At 36.9% G+C, this 19,666-nt stretch overlaps 2 protein-coding genes and 2 long non-coding RNA genes across 4 annotated transcripts; 2 read left to right on the top strand and 2 right to left on the bottom strand.

Moving 5' to 3' along the window:
* Nucleotides 1–944: 944 nt before the first annotated feature.
* On the top strand, nucleotides 945–4,128 carry LOC126622241 (sodium/calcium exchanger NCL2-like). The gene is made up of 7 exons (XM_050290927.1): nucleotides 945–1,506; nucleotides 1,991–2,179; nucleotides 2,284–2,465; nucleotides 2,636–2,757; nucleotides 2,851–3,121; nucleotides 3,334–3,642; nucleotides 3,834–4,128. Exons 1-7 carry the CDS (start codon nucleotides 1,134–1,136, stop codon nucleotides 4,080–4,082), a joined length of 1,695 nt encoding a protein of 564 aa, XP_050146884.1. The 5' UTR covers nucleotides 945–1,133; the 3' UTR covers nucleotides 4,083–4,128.
* Nucleotides 4,129–5,097: 969 nt separating this feature from the next.
* LOC126622254 (uncharacterized) lies at nucleotides 5,098–6,698 on the bottom strand. Its single transcript, XR_007623384.1, has 2 exons — nucleotides 6,270–6,698; nucleotides 5,098–5,243 (listed from the first exon to the last, which is right to left on the bottom strand). It is a non-coding gene; the product is annotated as an uncharacterized LOC126622254 (long non-coding RNA).
* Nucleotides 6,699–6,754: 56 nt separating this feature from the next.
* LOC126622255 (uncharacterized) lies at nucleotides 6,755–7,460 on the bottom strand. Its single transcript, XR_007623385.1, has 3 exons — nucleotides 7,309–7,460; nucleotides 7,066–7,225; nucleotides 6,755–6,960 (listed from the first exon to the last, which is right to left on the bottom strand). It is a non-coding gene; the product is annotated as an uncharacterized LOC126622255 (long non-coding RNA).
* Nucleotides 7,461–9,706: 2,246 nt separating this feature from the next.
* Nucleotides 9,707–10,649, top strand: LOC126622936 (aspartic proteinase CDR1-like). Its single transcript, XM_050291609.1, has 2 exons — nucleotides 9,707–10,363; nucleotides 10,476–10,649. The coding sequence occupies exons 1-2, from the start codon at nucleotides 9,707–9,709 to the stop codon at nucleotides 10,647–10,649; spliced, it is 831 nt and encodes a 276-aa protein (XP_050147566.1).
* The last annotated feature ends 9,017 nt before the right edge of the window (nucleotides 10,650–19,666 follow it).

Below are 19,666 nucleotides of genomic sequence, written 5' to 3'. Positions count from 1 at the left end.
GACAAATCCAAGGTGTGAGAAATCGGAGACACATGCGTCGGGAGAGAAAGAGACTGAGGGAGAAAGAGATCGAGAAGGAGGAGGTTGAGAATCGACAGATCCAATGTGAAATCAAAGACAGAGGCGTCGGGAGAGAGAGACTGGGGGAGCGAGAGAGGGAGAAGACTGAGGAGATGAGAGTGACGAGAGCCTCTGAGAAGGTGTGAGACACTGTGGTGGAGGTCGCGGTGGGGTGTGGGTGTGGGTATGGTGTGTCTGCTTCGGGAATGAGAGTTGCAGAAATGGGTGTGGTGGAGGTCGCAATGGGGTGTGGGTGTGGGTATGGTGTGTCTGCTCTGGGAAGGAAAGTTGCAGAGATGAGGGGATAATAAACAATGAGAGGCATGGAGAGTTGCAGAGATGGGAGATGAATGGAGAGTTGCAGAGATAGAAGTATCGAGATAAGAGAGAGTGAGTGAGACAAGGTGGCAATGTTCTCAAGATTGAGAACTGTCACGGGATGCCTGGGAGACAGTAATCTTTTCAAAATTGGGATGTTACACAAACGGGTCCTCGAGTACCCTTTTTTTTATAATTCTGGACTCAGCTCGCCCCTAAAATTCTAAAGCCCCGCCCCACCCTGCCCCGTTTCTCTTTTTAAAAATTAAGAACCGGCCCGTACCCGTCCTGAACCTTGATTACCCGCCCCGACCCGCGATTCCTGTACCCGTTTGCCCACCCCTAGTTCTGACGAACTAGCCTAAACTTATATGTGCATAATTAGATGAATGTGTGCATTTATATTTACAGTGAGTCATTACTTATTAATCCAAAACTATGCAATAATTAATGGCATTGTGGAGTAAGTATAGAAGAATATATTTGGTAAAATTATTTTAAAATCCAAATAGGCAGGTAGCTTTTTCTGCAAACCTGCTACATTCTATAAATTACCAACTTTTGTTCCTACTTGTTCAAAATCCATAGGAAGGAAAAGACGGATTTTGCTCATGTCACACAACTTGTTTGAGTTTTTGTCCATTTTTCCTGATGCCACAATTTGCATGGTATTGATCTCCATTCAAACCTAAACAAGTAGCAAGTTTTCCTTCTCATTCACATTTTTTCATTTACAGAGCTAAGTGTCTCAGGATATGTCTAGACAAGCTTTGTTCATCATTTTCCTGGTCCTCCAACTAGTCCATTTGGGAAGTGGCCGGATTGTTAGAGACTCCGGTCTTATATCAGATGGAATAAACGACGTAATAAGCCAATCTTCGATCCTCCAAGCACTGAATCTTAAAGCAGATTCTGTGACTTGTGAACCAACTTATGGCTTCTTGCCTTGTGCAACTTCAGTTTGGGGGCTGCTTTCCCTGATAATCGTCTACGAGGTCTTGCTCTCCCTTGCAGATCAGTATGTTTCAAAAGGATCTGAATTCTTTTTTGAGCTGTTTGGGACTGGTATCTTTGGTGCTAGTGCTTTCCACATGCTTGGCTTGATTCCACAAGTTGGAATGGTTCTTGGTAAGCTCCTTAATTTCTTGCTCCTTCTCAAGCCTTAGCATGTACTGTTTATTATATTAGTTCATCGATCGTCTTCCTCTCCTCCATGAAATCTATTATGCTATATTTTTTGTATGAATCGTCGTACCCAGTGCACAAGGCTCCTGCTTTACGCAGGGTCTGGGAGAGGTGAATGTCGGCTTACTATTAAAAAATAAGTCCCGCCAAACTTCGTTTCATAGTTATAGACAAGTAAAGCACCATTTTGAAGAAGAAAAAAAAAAATCGTCCGAGTATTTCTCACTGCGTTAACAAGTGTTAAATTGGGGAACTACAACTATAAGAAAATGTAAAGTCAACAATGATATGTAATATGTCTTGTAAATTCATGACAAAGATTCATGATAGATGTTCAGAAGTTCTGGTTTTAAATCAAAGTAGAAATACAGATGACATGTAATATGTGTTGTAAATTCGTAACAAAAATTTACATTTTGTTCTCCAGTAACCGGAGTTACAGCAACTACAACAACTGTGGAGGAAATGGCAGAAATGAACATGGGCATGCTTGCAGGATCAACAATCATGATTCTTACCCTAATTTGGGGTTCTGTTGTTGCTTTCGGCAGCTACGACCTCTCGGATTCTCAAACTTCATCAAATCCAGAAAATAAGAAACCCTTCAGTTTAACTGGTTTACTTCTTATCTGATTTCCACAAACACTAATCAACACACTCACTGAGACAAAAAGATCTAAAATATGATAACTTGATGTATAAGTAAACATGGCTGTGCAGGGTCTGGAATAAGAACTGATGTCGAAACCCGAGATACTGCAAGAATCATGATGCTCTCGTTGATCCCATTTCTCATTCTTCAACTGGCAAAAATCTTGACTTCAACCAGAGCAGTTCGAGTTGTGATCTTAGTTTCTTTACTGATTGCATCTGCATTCCTTGCCAATTACTTCATCTACCAGGTAAGACAAAATTTCAAGAATATAAAATTTGGCTCGGCAATACTTAGTTGAACGACTGAAATAATAAGAATCCGAAGAAAACTTCTGATTGTTCAAGCAATGATGAACTCAGTGTAAGTTAGAAATGTTGTATTTGTGAACTTCTTAACTGATAGAAAACAACTATGCAGTTCTTTCAGCCATGGATTCAGAGCAGAAGGCATGAATATTTGATGCGTAAATACAGATCGGAAAACATACTGCCAAGTCTTCTGACAGTACGCGGAAACCCTAATGTATCCAATATAAAAGGGTAAGTACCCAGTTTCTGTTTTTAGTTCACTCCACCTGAATCACTGAAATGCCATGATTTCATCATTTAGTCGTTTTCTAAATTTATTTGCAGGCTGTTCCATAGAATAGACAAGAATCATAACACATCCATATCAGCAGATGAACTTAGAGCATTGATCCTAGGAATACAAATAGAAGAATTTGGTCTGGATGACGATGATTATGTAGCAGAAGTGATGAAGCTATTTGATATCTCTGGCGACGCTCAAATAGCTGAGACGGACTTTGTGAATGGAATCTCAAAATGGATTGATCCAATTATGCCCTCTGCCAACAGTAAAGGTCATGAACATAAATCGCTTTTCAGAAGAAATAATTCAAAGGTATAAGTTCAGCCCTAGTAGGACTATAAGTATATTTTTTGACAAACGATATTTTACTTTAAACCAATGTAAAACCACCGGAAGAGGGACTTGAAATTACCTGCATAGGGGAGGAGCACATTTGCTCTGATGCCCACTTTTTCCTGATAGGACTATATTTCAATGCTTAGAAAAACTAGATTTTCATCCGGGTCATTAAATTGCAATTGCAGAATGAGAAAACTATGGAAGATCAGCAGACGCCGCTGATCTCTAAGAAAAAGAAGACTAAGGGTGCTGATAAATCGTGGATGAATCTCCTGAAGGCTGTTTTTCTAATTATTCTAGGAACTGCCATGACGGTCTTTCTTTCAATGCCGCTCATGGTAAGTCTCCAAGAGTTCTCCACAGCTGCAAGCATCCCTTCTTTCGTGGTCTCTTATGTTGTGATACCCTTGTCTACGAACTACAGACTGGCACTAACGTCAGTAACGTCTGCCAGAGACAGAACGGAGAATGCAATTTCTTTAACACTTTCTGAGGTCTGTTTCTCTCCATAAACTCAAATATATTGTTTACTACTATTACACACTTAAGCGTCTTATGATGTAAGATACTTATTTTCACCGATTTCTACTCCAAAAATCAGTCCCTAACACTTTTGGTGAGCCAAAACACAACACTGCAACCTCATATAATCAACATTATCCAACATTTGAATTGTTCTCTGCAGATTTACAACGCGGTGTTCATGAACAACATTTTGGGGTTGGTCATATTTTTGGCCCTTGTTTACATACGCAATTTATCATGGGACGTCTCTGCTGAAGTTTTAGTTGTTTTACTTATTTCGACAGCGGTTGGTCTTTCTACCAGCTGCAGCAGAAAGTTCCCATTTTGGACAAGCATTCTAGCATACACTCTGTACCCCCTATCACTGCTTCTGCTTTATGTTCTTGTCGCTGTTATCGGATGGTCTTAAGCCATCAGTTTCGTTGCTAATCAAACACAAACTTTACATGTTCTTCTCTATTTGAATTCAGCATATAACCTATGCATTGTATTAGATAGTTGTTGGTGGTAAGCAGAAAAATTTGTTTTTCGTTGTCGCCAATAACTATTATACTAAATGTTACAATGTGGAAGCCAGACTTGTGGTCAAGAGAAGACTGAAATATCTTTCCGACCTCCGGAATTAGTGGATAATTGTAGTTTGCCATCAGTTGTTCTCCTTTTAAAAAAGAAGAAAAAATAACTAAATGTTACAGCAAATATAATTTGGACTGTAAATCAAAACACTAACTAAAAGATACGCACCGATTTGCCCCAACGTGGGGCTAGTACATCTTCTCTCACAAAGTCAGTTGTTTGGTTCGGTTTTTTGCTGGCCAAGCCCAATGTCACACTTTAGTGTAGCAAATTTGAGGTTCTCCTATCCGTTACATCATCGATCACACGAGCAGTGACATAGGAAGTTCTTTTTTTTTTGTTTTTTCTTTCACAGAATCGACGGTCCAAACTTTTTGTTTTTAATGATTTGGGCACTAAACTTAAAGTAAAAAGCTTCATTCAACCCTTAATATTCTATTCTCTGTCATATAGACGGCAAATTCCTATAAATTGAAAAAAGAAAAACAAAACAAATCAAAACCAAGTAAGCAAGCTTAGAGTAATCTTAGATCACAAATAAAGTTAGAAATTTGGCAATAAGAATGCTCTGTACAGATTATTGGTATTTTTCTCATTGAATTTGCAGATTATTGCCTAATTCAGTATAAAATTGGATCCTATTTCGCCATTCAAATTTTTACTTCTTGTAGTCCTAATGAAGTTAGTAATGTGATTGTGTAAATCTTATTAGGATTCTATAGTATCTTTTAGATAGTTGATTATAGTTGTAATACCTAAAAAGTAAGGAATTTACTTTCTTACTACTACTAACAAAGGCACAACATGACACACCCCGTCCCGAAGGAGGGCATGCTGGCCGTCACGTGAGAGTGACGTAACCATTTGCACAGTACGGAAGCTTTAATTATACAATTTATAAGTTGATACACCCGAAGGTGAGTCCTAATTTTGTCCAATCTGTCAGAACACCGTCAAATTCCTCGTAGTCACCACACCTTTGTGATTCCTGAACCTGGAGGGGCGCAAAACCAAAATTGAGTGGGTCAGTAAAACAATTCTTTTCCAAATCCAAACATTTCTCAAAACGTTGTAACCCCTCTCCGTAAAACATGTATACTTTCCCAGAAATATAAAATATAAATATACATATATATATTCTCAATACTTCAATTCATTAACTCAACATTTTCATACAATTATGCCATGCCACATCATCTCAACATTTCTCATATTAATTATGCCATGCCACATCATCTCAACATTTCTCATATTAATTATGCCATGCCACATCATCTCAACATTAATAAGGTATGAATGCATCAACATAAATCATATCAGGTGCAAGAAAGTAATCAACCGTAGGCCCTCTAATAGCCCTATACGGTTGAACCTAGAGCTCAAAATCTATCATTATCACTCTACCGGAGTCACCTCTGTGACCCGTCCGGCCTTCTGCACACAAGTTACGCTCTAGTGCTTCTCATAAATCATCTGTGCACATAATCTAAGGTCACCCACCAGTCGGAATCTCACTAACACTCTCGCGACTGGTCTGTCGTACCCACTCCGCGTGGACTGTACGACTAGCATCTACTTGGATCCAAGGCGAGCGTGCGATGCGGTGAATACTATAAGCACTAAACCATGGTGCAGGATTTGAGCTCAATATATATCATCATCATCATAACAGTAATTAAATACTCATCTGTGCGTCCACCGCACCATTTCATACATATGCATCATAAATCAATTCTTACATGTGCGTCCACCGCACCAATTCATACATATGCATCATAAATCAATTCTTACCTGTGCGTCCACCGCACCAATTCATACATATGCATCATATATCAATTCATGTATGGCATTTCAACTCACATTTCTATATACTTTTCATATCAATTCTATGCATGGTATTTCACTTCCCGTTTTTCCACATAACTCATATGCATTTCATTTTAAACATATTTTCATTTCAATTCAATTTCTGGGAAACGTCAAGTATATATATATACGGAAAACAAAACTGCCCACTCACCTGGAGTTCGTCCAACAACTCCCTAGCACCACACATCAAGGCGTCACGACGATCGCCGCCTAGAATAGTAATCAAATCCAACCTCAGAATTCATAGTGATAGAATATATAACTTATATAAAATACGTCACTACGTAGTTCGATCCGGAAGATCTGCCACTCAGATTTTAAATCCATAACTTCCAGAGGTCCACAATATATCTCTAGGATAACCTCCTAAAATTTCATTACCATCCAACGGTCGGATCGTCAATTCACATTTTTACCTAAATGTGAAAACTATAAAACGTTATTCGAACACCTAACCAACAATCCTTAATAACTTTCTCATACGGTGTTCAATTTGGGTATATGAATATACCACAGTGATCTACTCGACGTCACGGACGTCGACATATTTTTAAAATAATTTTTTACTGTAGCACGCGCTCCCACGCGCCAAGACAAGAACGGCCCACGCGCCCCCACGCGCATCATCTTCTTCCTTGGGTCGCCGAACTGGTTTTTCCGGCGGCCGTTTTCTGGGCAGTTTTTCAAATTGCCATAACTTTGTCATTTCTCAACGAAATCAAGTGATTCAAAAACGAAAGTTGTAGCCCTTGAAGAGACAAAGAGAATGGTACCTTGCAAAACACCTAGTTCGCCGTGGTTTGGCTGGAAACTGCCTCGAAAGCCTCGGAGGTCGCCGGAAACTGGGTATTTTTCAAATGAGTATAACTTCTTCAATACTTAACGAAATTGAGTGAAACAAAAAGGAAAGTTGTAGTACTTGACGAGACGAAGAGATTGATACCTACCTCAACTCCTAACTCGCCGGGGATTCGCCGGAAAGAGCCTCGAAAGCTCCGGCCAAACTTTGAACTTGTCGATCTCCGTGTTCTTACGTCCAAAAACTTCCAACGAAGCACTCCGAGCTTCCTTGGGACTTCCTTAAGCTCACTGTGAGCTTGGTTTCACCTAAAACAAAGCCAATTCGAAGATAATGAACAGTACTCTTCACGGGAACTTGGAAACTAGGGGTTTTCCGAAGCAAAACTTACCTGAAATGGATACCATCGTGATCGTGGAGGTTCCAGGAGTTTGATGGTGGTCTTAACTCCGTCGTTGGTAGAAGTTTAGGGTGGTTTTGTGGTTGGTTTGGTTCGAACGGAGAAGAAGAGTGACAGAGAGAGTGAGAGAGTCGTGAGGGAAGAGAGAGAGAGTACATACGGGAAATGAGGAGGGAATCAGGGTAGGAGGCCCTACTTAAATCCCAAACACAACTTTAAACATACTAATGTAAATCCAATTGCTAAATTTTCGCCCCTTAGTCCCGCTTAAGGGCATTTTGGTCTTTTCACGTCCTCGGAATTAAAATTCCGGGACGGGCTGTGACACAACAAGAGTGGGATAAGACACACACACCTCAAAATTTACCAAATCTCTCACTCTCTATTGTTGCCGCACCTCTCTCGTGTTCTATAATTCTTCAATTAAATATGTTTACAACAGTACTTATATAAGTTTTTTCTTTCTTTAAATGTCTTTTGTGTTTCCAACATGCCTTTATTTTATTCATTATAAAAACTTACCGAAGACATTTATAAAAAATTAAAAATTAAAAAAACCAGACAAGGGATATTACGTCAAGTTAACACGTGAAAATTAATAACCACGAACTGGTGGCCCAGTGGTAAATGGTGGATTGCGAGGCTTACTTCAAGTAAAAACTCAAGGTCTTGGGTTCGAAATCCGCTATTGGTGTGGAAGTTAGACTTGTGGCCAGGGGGAGACTGAAATGCATTTGTCAGTCTTTACTATTCCGTGTTAGTGGAGTAGCTAAGGAAAATAATCTCTCTTAAGCTTAGTAATTAATATTATAATTCAACTTTCTTTGTATTCCTAATCTGGAGAGATTTTTTATAGGGGTTTTTGAACATTAATCCCTGCAAAAGATTAAAATTTAAAAAAAACCTGGTGCTAGATTAAATATTCAATTTAATCCCTTGAGTGTACTTTTATCAAAATTTACATTAAATTTTTGTTATTTAATGTGTATTTTTATTTAATCTCTCCATATTAAATTTTAATTTTATTAATATGCACATATTTAGTTTTTTTTTAATTAGAAATGAATGTAAATGAGAAAATATTAAAAAAAAATTGTGATACAAAAATATATAAATACATAAGTGTTCAGAAATGATTGTGCCAAAATATATAAAATTGACTTTTTTGTACTGAAATATTTGTACCTACATGATTGTACCGAAATATATTATAATGAACCTAAATGTATGTACCGAAATGTATTATATTGAATTAATGTACCTAAATGTCAATACCGAAATGTATGTACCTAAATGTCAATACCGAAATGTATGTACCCAAATGTCAATACCGAAAATGTATGTACCTAAATATCAATACCAAAATGTATGTACCTAAATGTATTTACCGAAATATAATAATTGAATTAATGTACCTAAAAGTCGATACTCAAATGTGTGTACCAAAGTGTACGTAACGATATACATTATATTGACCGAAATGCATTATATTGAATCAATGTAGCTACATGTTTGTACCGATGGATATACCAAAGTATTCAAATGTATTAATGTACCTAAATAAAGAACATACAAAATTGTTATCTGAATATATATTATAAAAAAATTAGTTGCCTAAATGTAGACATTAAAATATATTATGATGAATGAAATCAAAATTAAATTTAAATGTAATTAATACATTAAAATAAAAATAAGAGCATAAAATAAAACATCAAAATACAACTAATAAATGATATGATTAAGGGGTGGTTTGGGAGTGAGGTGCTTAAAAAAAACATCCATGAAAAAAAGCTGTGAGGGTTTTAGGTGTTTGGTAAACTGAAAAAAAATGGCTTATTTTGGAAGCTGCTGTAAGAATAAGCTGAAATCAAAAGAAAAAGATGAAGCTGCTATTTGCAGCTTTGGAAAATTGGCTTTTTTTCAAAGCACACGGAGCTACAATGCTTCTTTAATGAAAAGACCAACTATCAGACTGCTTTTTTTTTCCAAAAGCACTTTCACAAAAAAGTTTACCAAACACTCTGCTGATTTATTTCACAGCCGCTTATTCTCACAGCACAACCGCTTATTCTCATAGCAGTTTTTTTTTCAAAGCACAACAATACCAAACCAGCCCTAAATGTGCTAGGGACTAAAATTGGATTTTAATCTTACATATGGTTATAATCTAAAACTCATCTTTTTTAAGGATTAAAATGAAGTTTTCTATTTTTTATATTCCTGATTTGGAGAGATTCTAGTTGTACACAACTCTACAGGCTTGAATGTATAAGCCTTTGTACTATGAATAGAATTATGGAGATTATAATTTTACATTCCGCCTCAGTGTTCATTCACATTGTGTCATAGGTCACTCAGTAAGATAATATCTCGAAGTGCAACAAAAATGGCAGAAGCAACAATCAACCCTCTTTTCCTCTCCCTACTATCAACTTTGTTAGTAGCCCTAATGCTACCACCATGCCACAGAGTCACTGCAAAACCTGATGGCTTGACCCTTAAGCTAATCAGCCGAAACTCCCCAGAGTCACCTTTCTACCAGCCAAACCTCACTTATGAACAAAGAATCCAAGATCTTGCTCACCAGTTAGCACGTGCCCAATACCTCATGACCACCTTAGCATCTAAAAAAAATCAAACACTTGATTCCTTCACTCCTGAAACAGTCCATATGATCTTTAACAATTTTCAGGACTTGGCATCCTACCACGTCAGAATCGGGGTAGGCACACTTTCTACTGCTCCGCAATACAAATCATACAACCTTTTGGTGGACACAGGGAGCGATCTCACTTGGCTCCAATGCGATGGATGTCGCACCCATTGCTTTAAATCGGTAGATGAACCGTTTCCTATCAGCGCTTCTTCTTCATATAAGCCTCTGCCGTGCAGAAACCACCCACTTTGCGAGGCTGACTGCGACGGAGAGTTTTGTGCCTTTATAAGAACCTATGGTGACGGCCATACCACTGTTCAAGGTGTTCTTGCATCCGAAACGCTCAGTTTTGAGAGTAGTACTGGCCCTCCGGGCAGTAGAGAGCTTGTTTGAGATTTAGTGTTTGGTTGCAACATGGATAACAGTGGGGTATGTATGTTATATATACAGAACGTCAATTTTTTATTTATGCCTATGTTAATTTTATCCTAATTGTCAGGTTGCATTTGATAAAGACGGCAATAAAATGTACGGTATACTGGGTCCTGGTTTTGGTTCGCGGTCGTTTGTAACTCAATTGCCGGCTAAAGCGACGGCCGGTTATCGTACTGCTTCAGACTCGAACCACAAGCGGCCCCTACCTCTTCATTCCTCGAATTTGGCGCGGACATAGTGGAAAACCCGACCTAAGTGTGACAGCATTGAGGAAATACAACGACGCGTCATTGTACTACGTAAACTTACTAATAAGCATCATGGGCGGTAGGCTTAACATTCCGCCGGAGGTTTTTGCCGTTCAACCTGACAGAACCGGGGGAACTATAATTGACTCAGGCCAGCCAATGACTACGCTTCTGAAGCCTGCTTATTTTGTGTTAGTGAAGGGTATAGAAGCAGTGTTCTCAGCGATGGGGGAAGCAATCGTGAGGAAGATCCCTAGCAGATTTCCGCCTTTGGAGCCGTGCTACGAGGTGGTGAATAAGCAAGCTTTTAAGGGATATCCGTGGATCACGTTCCATTTCGACAACAATGCCGATCTGAATTTGGAGTATGGGCTACTTTCTTTGTTGTGGAGAATGAGTCTGTAAACATGGAGTTTTGCTTGGCAATACTTCCTGAGCTAGATAATCATGGTTTGAACTCAATTGGAGCGTTCCCACAGATCAATTCCCGCTTCATATATGACACAAAAGGTTTCAAATTGTTTTTTGGTTCGGAGAATTGTTTCGAGAGTTCCTAATATGTGAGATGATTAAAAATTAGTTGAGTGCTTAATTTTCTCCTACTAGGGTTTAACTAGCTAGTTAGCCTTTAGGGATCATTTCTCCAATTGGATTAACTTTGAGGGATCATTGCTACAATTTTTCTCCTTTAATTTTCCATATTTGTCATTCATTCAGCCTCACATGCGTGACAATTGACTCATTTTGACGGAAGTTCTAACGAAATTGATAAAAAAGACCATAACTGCACGTTTTGATAAGTTAAGAGACTAATGATCACGGTTTTTTAGTTGATTGACCATTTCTCCAATTGAGTTAAAATTGAAGGACCATTACTACAATTTACTCTTATAAATAACTTCCTTTTTTAGTAAAATAATAGCGTTAGTGAATTAAATAGTTAGTTATTAGGGAGGAGAATTAGGAAAAAGCATCATTGTGCATAAGAATGATTTCTTTCTGTCGTGGAGGTAAAACATCATCTGCTTCTGAATAACTTTATTTACAACTCGTGAAGATAACAAGAAAGATTATAAAGTTAAAATTTTGAAGATATATAGGAAAATATGGTGGCCCTTTCTTTCTAGTAATATTTGGAAAAAGTACATAATTAATATTAAACCAATACTCTGGTGGTTTTTTAATTGAATCAACCTTATTATCTTAAATCACTAAATTTATTTCTAACAGGGGAAAATGCAAAGACATTTATCGCCCTTGCAATAGCCTTTAGCATCGAGACCAACACCCTTTGCATATTTTTCCAGACACAAGTCGTTGCATATCTTTTCTTGGCAATTAGGCATCACCTCTACTCTCCCGCAAGCATGACCTGTATACTCATTTGCCAAAACCTCAACTCCTGCAATTGCAAGCCACACATGCATATGAAAATTAGTATCCGGTCCTTAGTCACTAATATTCTTTAATTTTAACCTTATTACTTTTCAGATTTTGATTAAGGTTCCTAGCATTAATGCAATAATAAATTTACATGTCAGTTACATAATTTTTAAAATAAAAATTAGAGGAAATTGTAGAAATGGTTCTTCAACTTTAACCCAATTGGAGCAATGGTTCCTCAACTTTATTTCCATGACCATTGGTCCCTCAACTTATCAAAATGTGTAGCTATGGTCCTTTTCCTTAACACCGTCAATAACTCTATTAAATTCAGTCATGCGCGTGGCACATGACACTGAATGTAAGGGCAATTTAGAAAACAAATTATTTCCCAGATAAAAGCATCCCCATCCCCAGCTTGAAGTCCATACCCATCCCCAGTTTGAATTTGATACCCACCCCAGGTTGAATTCAATACCCATAGCATACCCATCCTCTGGTGTGCTTTATTGTAATTGAAAGTAATGTAATTCTCAATAATTAATGATAAACCAAATTTTTTATAAAGTTACAAAACGAATACATTCGTGACAAATGTGATTCGATTACCTTCAGAGTGATTTGAAGCTGTTGAACCTGATGAATAACCACCTGCGGGTTGATATCCACCAGCATAGGAGACCTGTTATCCTCCAGAGGAAGAATATCCAGGTGGAGAATGGCCGCCAGAAGAGGAGTATGAATATGATGAATAATTTGTTTGTGGTTGTGGGCGGTATCCATATCCATAACCATACCCAGAACTGAATGATGAAAATAGTCCTTTCTCACTAGTCTCAACTTCAACCTGGGGATGGGAATTCAAACTGGGGATGGGTATGGACTTCAAGCTGGGGATGGGGATGCTTTTATCTGGGAAATAATTTGTTTCCTAAATTGCCCTTACATTCAGTGTCATGTGCCACACACATGACTAAATTTAACAAAGTTATTGACGATGTTAAGGAAAAAGACCATAGCTACACATTTTGACAAGTTGAGGGGCCAATGGTCATGGAAGTAAAGTTGAGGGATCATTGCTCCAATTGGGTTAAAGTTGAGGGACTATTTCTACAATTTCCTCTAAAAATTAATAATTGATTAAGGATTTTAATACTCACACCTTTATTAAACTCCTAAATAATTTTCAATTCAAAACATTTCCAAAATAAATAAATTATTTAAAATAAGTTTGTACCCCTTAATTTTTTTATAAAAAGGTTTCCAATTTTTTAATCTTATATGTACCCATTTATGTAATTTTTTAATTTTTTAAATTTTAAATGTACCCATTCTTAAATATATCAATTTGTTGTAGTAAAATGTACCCTTTTTTATATAAAATCTATTCAATTTTTTTCTAATTCATTTTTAAACTTATATGGGTACATTCTTTTTCTTGATTTTGAGAATGTATCCATGTCAAGTTTAATCAAAGAAATTTACTAATGTTATTAAGCCTAATATCTATTATTTTTTGTGTGGTTTTGAAGAATTTACCCATATTTTGGTACAATAATTTTTTTGTTAATTTTAATAACATGTACCCATGTTTATATACATACAGACATATATATACACACACACAATATATATATTGGAGAGTATAATTTATATTTTAATAATTTTAATCCACAAATTATGGATTTTTTATTATTTAAAATCTCATTAATACAAACAAATATAAATTTCAAATTTTAATTGAAAAAATATAGTAACCTACATAGAAATACATTATCACATTAATTTCAGGGTCTTCAATCAAAAATTGAAAACCAACAAGGATTCAATCAAAGAATATTGATAGTTAGGGATCATATTCAAAGTGTCCTAATATAAATTCTTTGTTAAGATAAATTGCACGTCCCAATCCATTTTTATGATGTCAGACCAATTCTTATTTACGTTGGTAAATAGTTTGACAAGAGAATATAAGTTACATGTTTAACATGTCCAATCAGAAATTAACATACAAAGTAATGGATGAAGAAACATTTACCAATAGTACAGAGAACAACTAGAAGGATAGAAAAGACGTGGAGGGTCTTCATGTTTTTATATGTCTAGATGTTGATTTTGAATAAGATACATATACGAGGGAAGTGATCTTGTTTATATTTATAAGCAAAAATCTCTTTACATTCATTTAATTGAGATCTAGGGTAAGATATACAGTAGATATGTTACCAAATCCATGAATTATAATTAATTAGTTAAGCATGCATGAACAATTAGTACTGGGTTCATGTATCTTAATTAGTAAATTTCGTTTCTTGATTCTGCAGAAACGGAAACAAATTTAACAAATGAATTTACTAATTTAACAAACGAGATTTGCTACTTAAGATTTATGAATCCTCTACCAGTTGTTCATGCATGCATGCATAATTAATTATAACGGACGGATTTGGTAACACAGTAAAGGAGCCAGAAATTCAGGTCAGGAGGGATTTTTAAACCATATGAAAGAAATTAAACAAAATATAGCAATATAATTAATGAGATTAAATTAAATTAAAGATTTCTTTTTGTACTGACATGAAAATTTTTAGAGTAAATTGTAGCTATAATCCCTTAACTTTAACTCAATTGGAGCAATGGTCCCTCAACTAAAAATTCATTACCATTGATCCCTCAACTTATCAAAACGTGCAGCTATGGTCTCTCAACTAAAAATTCATTACCATTGGTTTCTCAACTTTAATTCAACTGGAGAAATGGTCCTTTAACTTTAATTCAATTGTAGCAATGGTCCTTTCAACATAACTCGTTTTGACAAAAATTTTGACGTAGTTGACAAAAATGACCATAATTACACACTTTGATGAGTTGAGAGACCCTAATTATATAAATGGTTATTCCAACATAACTTATTTTGACAAAATTGATGAAAAAGACCATTGCTACACATTTTGATAAGTTGAGGGACCAATAGTAATGGATTTTTAGTTGAGGGACCATTGTTCCAATTTAATTAAAATTGAGGGACCATTGCTACAATTTTCTCAAAATTTTAATCAAACAAGAGTGGTAAATCTTTAAAATGTGTGCAAAAAATTTAGTATTGTGGTAGACCTTTAAAACGTATGAAAAATTTAGTATTGAGATAATTATATCATAAAAAAGAACTTGTTACGAGTTTTGATAAAAAGTTAACATTTAAAATCATAATCTAATACTATTATTATGAGATATTTTTTAACATAATTGAGTTTTCCTGTAAATTAACCTTGTTTAATATCAAGCAACAAAAAAAGATTGTTTTATATCAACCGCAAAAAAAAAAAATAAAGGGTTAATTTTTATAAGGTGTTTTTGTTTTATGGTTCAAAAACACATTAAGGATGCAAGTTTTGAACCCATGGCGCGCAAAAACATTAAAACCCCAATAACTAATTAGCTACATGCTCTTTAGTTTAAAACTAACAGATAACAGATATAAAATAAAAAACAGTTCAGGATGAGCTCGTGCCCATCTTGGTCTTCATGTGGCTCTGCATATGTGGTAACATATATATTAACTACATTGAAAATTGTAATATGAAACTATCTAAATCACAGTGAAACAAAGAAGAAGAAAATGGAGGCCTTAAAAGTAAACTAAAGCTTGTACAGATATCTTCAAATTAAGTTGAACGGATTACAAAAAAATGAGAGAATTTACAATTTATACTTTTCTACAACTAACTCGACAAAATTTGTACAGGTTTTAACATATTGAATGCTATCAATTTTGTTAATGCGGGCTTGGAACACTGATGCGAAGGCAACAACCATTGTAAATTGTTTTCACCATTGCAAGATCTGGTCAGATATTAAGACAAAATGGTGAAGATGAAGGCATATGTGATTTGCGTGAAGCCATTTATGGTCTACGGTATAGAAAAGTGATGGATGTTGAGCACCTTCCTAGTGTAAATGATACAGTGAAGGAATTGCCTGTCACTAAGAGCAAGTCCACCCCAAGGACTTTGCGCCAGTACCCAGCCCATTTATCCACTTCAGTGAACAGTAAGAGCAAGTCCACCGGGGGTGGGATAGGCCGGCACCTAGTGGAAAAAACAGGCTGAGACTCAGCCAATCCACTCCAGCCTGTGGAATCGACTGGCACCCAGCCCAAGCCAGTCCACAGACCGGCCTAAAATCGACAGACCTTGGGACCGGCTCAAGTGACACCTAGCTGACGCCAGCGTCGTGTGGGATGGCAAGGAGCCACAGAGGGAAGGAGCCACGGAGAAGAAGAAGGAGGAGAAGTCGGAACCGCCGCTGATCTTTATCGTCGCTGACAGCCGTCGAAGAAGAAGGAGAAGCCGGAACCGCCGAGCGAGAGAGTGGTGGCGGTTGGAGATGTTGGAATTGGCGGGAAAGGGAGGAGGGGGGTCGGAGGGAAGTGAAGGGATGAAGAGAAATGGTGTTTCTTGGGGAAAGAAGAGAGCGTGAAGGGGGTGATGATGAGAATGGTGTTTCATCAGAAATGGTGTTTCTGATGAACCGTTTCTGATGAAGAAATGGTGTTTCTTGGTGCCCAGATTTATAATAATTATTTTATAATAAAGAATAATTATTTTTTTATTATTTTATAATAAAAAATAATAATATTTTAATAAAATTGACTAGGCTATTTTTTGTTAGGGGTGGAGATGCATTGGCCTATTACTGTTTATTGGAGTCTATTACTGTTCACTGAAGTGGATAAATGGGCTGGGTACTGGCGCAAAGTCCTTGGGGTGGACTTGCTCTAATAGACTCCAATAAACAGTAATAGGCCAATGCATCTTCACCCCTAACAAAAAATAGCCTAGTCAATTTTATTAAAATATTATTATTTTTTATTATAAAATAATAAAAAAATAATTATTCTTTATTATAAAATAATTATTATAAATCTGGGCACCAAGAAACACCATTTCTTCATCAGAAACGGTTCATCAGAAACACCATTTCTGATGAAACACCATTCTCATCATCACCCCCTTCACGCTCTCTTCTTTCCCCAAGAAACACCATTTCTCTTCATCCCTTCACTTCCCTCCGACCCCCCTCCTCCCTTTCCCGCCAATTCCAACATCTCCAACATCTCCAACCGCCACCACTCTCTCGCTCGGCGGTTCCGGCTTCTCCTTCTTCTTCGACGGCTGTCAGCGACGATAAAGATCAGCGGCGGTTCCGACTTCTCCTCCTTCTTCTTCTCCGTGGCTCCTTCCCTCTGTGGCTCCTTGCCCTCCCACACGACGCTGGCGTCAGCTAGGTGTCACTTGAGCCGGTCCCAAGGTCTGTCGATTTTAGGCCGGTCTATGGACTGGCTTGGGCTGGGTGCCAGTCGATTCCACGGGCTGGAGTGGATTGGCTGAGTCTCAGCCTGTTTTTTCCACTAGGTGCCGGCCTATCCCACCCCCGGTGGACTTGCTCTAAAGAGATCATTACAGCGAGAATGAATACGCCTACCAAAGACGATCAAGATCCAGATGATCGTTGTGCTCTACCAACTGTTTCTCCAAAAGAGTCATTTCAAGCAGTTGTAACCTTGGTTAGCTACTTGCTACAAAATGAAAAAAAATATATACCAAATGTGGTGTGTTGCAAAAATTAGAGATGAGGTTCAGTTTAGTTTAGGTACAAAGAAATTTTGAGAAATAGCTGAATTGAGAAAATATGAGTTTTAAGTAAAATGTTTCTAAGTATGTGTTATGAATTTTTTGTGTTATTTTCTCATGTATATCATCAAATACTATTTTACATATTCGCATGTCTTAATGGATTTTAAGACTTTAGAGGTTATTATCTTAGTACACTGTTTCACATTATGACCAAAATATTTTATTATTTAACCGAAAATATTACGTATGACTATCCTCAACAAGGAGATGATATACAATAATTCTGGGCCCCTCGAACCAAATAAAATCTTGATCCATGCTCCGTACGAAAGATGGAAACGTGCAAGTCTGTGCACAGCTTCATAGGCTTCCTTCTTAACATGCCATATATTGGGCTTCTTGAATGGACATTTGGTATGCTTAATTTGGCAATTTTGTAGAGTAAAATCTAGACAATGACATTACGCACCAGTACATACGGTAACAAAACGAATCGGTTACACCAAATAACTTTTTCGTGTGAAATTATATATTATCTTTTAATCGATGGAGTTGGTATATACGTCTCCGTCCCCATACGTCTCCCAAATCAAAGTGTGTTCTCTCAAAGAGATTTTTGCTTATAAATAGAAACTCCAAACGCCAAAACCTCATCCCTCACATATATTCGTTATTCAAAATTGAATAACATCAAGAGATTAATGAATAAAAACAATTAGAGATGGAAACATGAAGAGGCTCGACTTCTTTTCCATCTTTCTGTTTGTTCTCTTCTTCGTTGATAAATACCTCTTCGTGCATCTATTAGTATTGCACATCTCGTTTATGCCATATCAGAGAATTGTTAATGCCTTGACTTAATGAGTGGTTATAGACAATTTTCAGTTTGCTCAAGGTTACTTAAATAAGCTGTTTAAACCCACACATGCATGTTAATTAATTCAGTCTAAAATTGGCATGTAAGAATCGGTGGTTATTTATTTTTTCTTTGGATTGTAAGACCATCTCCAAAGGAGATGTCAAATATGTCAAATAGGATTAAAAGATATTTAGGTGTTCTCCAAGGTACTGTTTGGTATATGGGATGGGACGGGACGGAACGGGACAAGCCATTCCGTCCCACGTTTGGTGCGCCTAAAAACTGTGGAACGGGTTGTCCCATGGGACGAAATTTGGCTGATTTTTCGTTCCACCTCTTCCCCCTGGAACGACCCGTTCCACATCCGTGGAACACAAATTTATAACATTTTATAACAAAATTTCTCCTTATCTTTTTCAATATTTACATCATCCGTTCCATCCTGTTCCGTCCCGTCCCGTCCCGTTCCGTCATGTCTGCGTACTAAACAATACCTATGGATATGTCATATATGATATGTGGAATGTGAGTCATTTGACTCCTTACTTTCTAGTTGAATTTTTTTACAGCAAACAAAGAAGGAGTCAAATATATTTAATTGAATTTTTTAATACATAGGTCCCATTAACAACCAATAGAATAAAAACTACAATTAATTTTGATTATTTTTTAATAGTTAATGCAACTCTAGGCTCAATCGTACCCAGTGCACAAGGCTCCCGCTTTACGCAGGGTCTGGGAGAGGTGAATGTCGGCTAGCCTTACCCCCATTTATGGAGAGGCTGCTCCCAAGTCTCGAACACGAGACCTACCGCTCAATAAAATAATAAAATAAATATTTGACACATTCATTGAAAAATAAGATAATTTAGCACTTTTATTCAATTTGCCTCATCAACCATCAAATAAATTTTTGACATATTAGATTTGACATCTCATTTGGAGATGCTCTAATTTATCAACTCCATCATTTCAAATTTCCACTTATAATCGGCAACCTTTTACGTCGTTTCCGCGGATCACCTTCCATTTCGACCTCAATGCCGATCTGAATTTGGATGCGTCGAATGCTTACTTTATGGTGACGAATGAAGATGGAAATATCGAGTTTTGCTTTGCAATGATTCCT

Source organism: Malus sylvestris, chromosome 5 (genome assembly GCF_916048215.2).
Source record: "Malus sylvestris chromosome 5, drMalSylv7.2, whole genome shotgun sequence".
Lineage (NCBI taxonomy): Eukaryota > Viridiplantae > Streptophyta > Magnoliopsida > Rosales > Rosaceae > Malus > Malus sylvestris.
Note: the sequence above shows the minus strand (reverse complement) of the source record. Positions and strands in the feature narration are given on the sequence as shown.

Bases quoted from the DNA above. Each gene is read 5' to 3' on its own strand.
- LOC126622936 (XM_050291609.1), top strand. From the start codon at position 9,707: ATGGCAGAAGCAACAATCAACCCTCTTTTCCTCTCCCTACTATCAACT. The intron at 10,364-10,475 runs GTTTGAGATTTA...CCTAATTGTCAG, and splicing joins CTCCGGGCAGTAGAGAGCTT to GTTGCATTTGATAAAGACGG.
- LOC126622241 (XM_050290927.1), top strand. From the start codon at position 1,134: ATGTCTAGACAAGCTTTGTTCATCATTTTCCTGGTCCTCCAACTAGTC. The intron at 2,466-2,635 runs GTAAGACAAAAT...ACAACTATGCAG, and splicing joins CCAATTACTTCATCTACCAG to TTCTTTCAGCCATGGATTCA. The intron at 2,758-2,850 runs GTAAGTACCCAG...ATTTATTTGCAG, and splicing joins AATGTATCCAATATAAAAGG to GCTGTTCCATAGAATAGACA.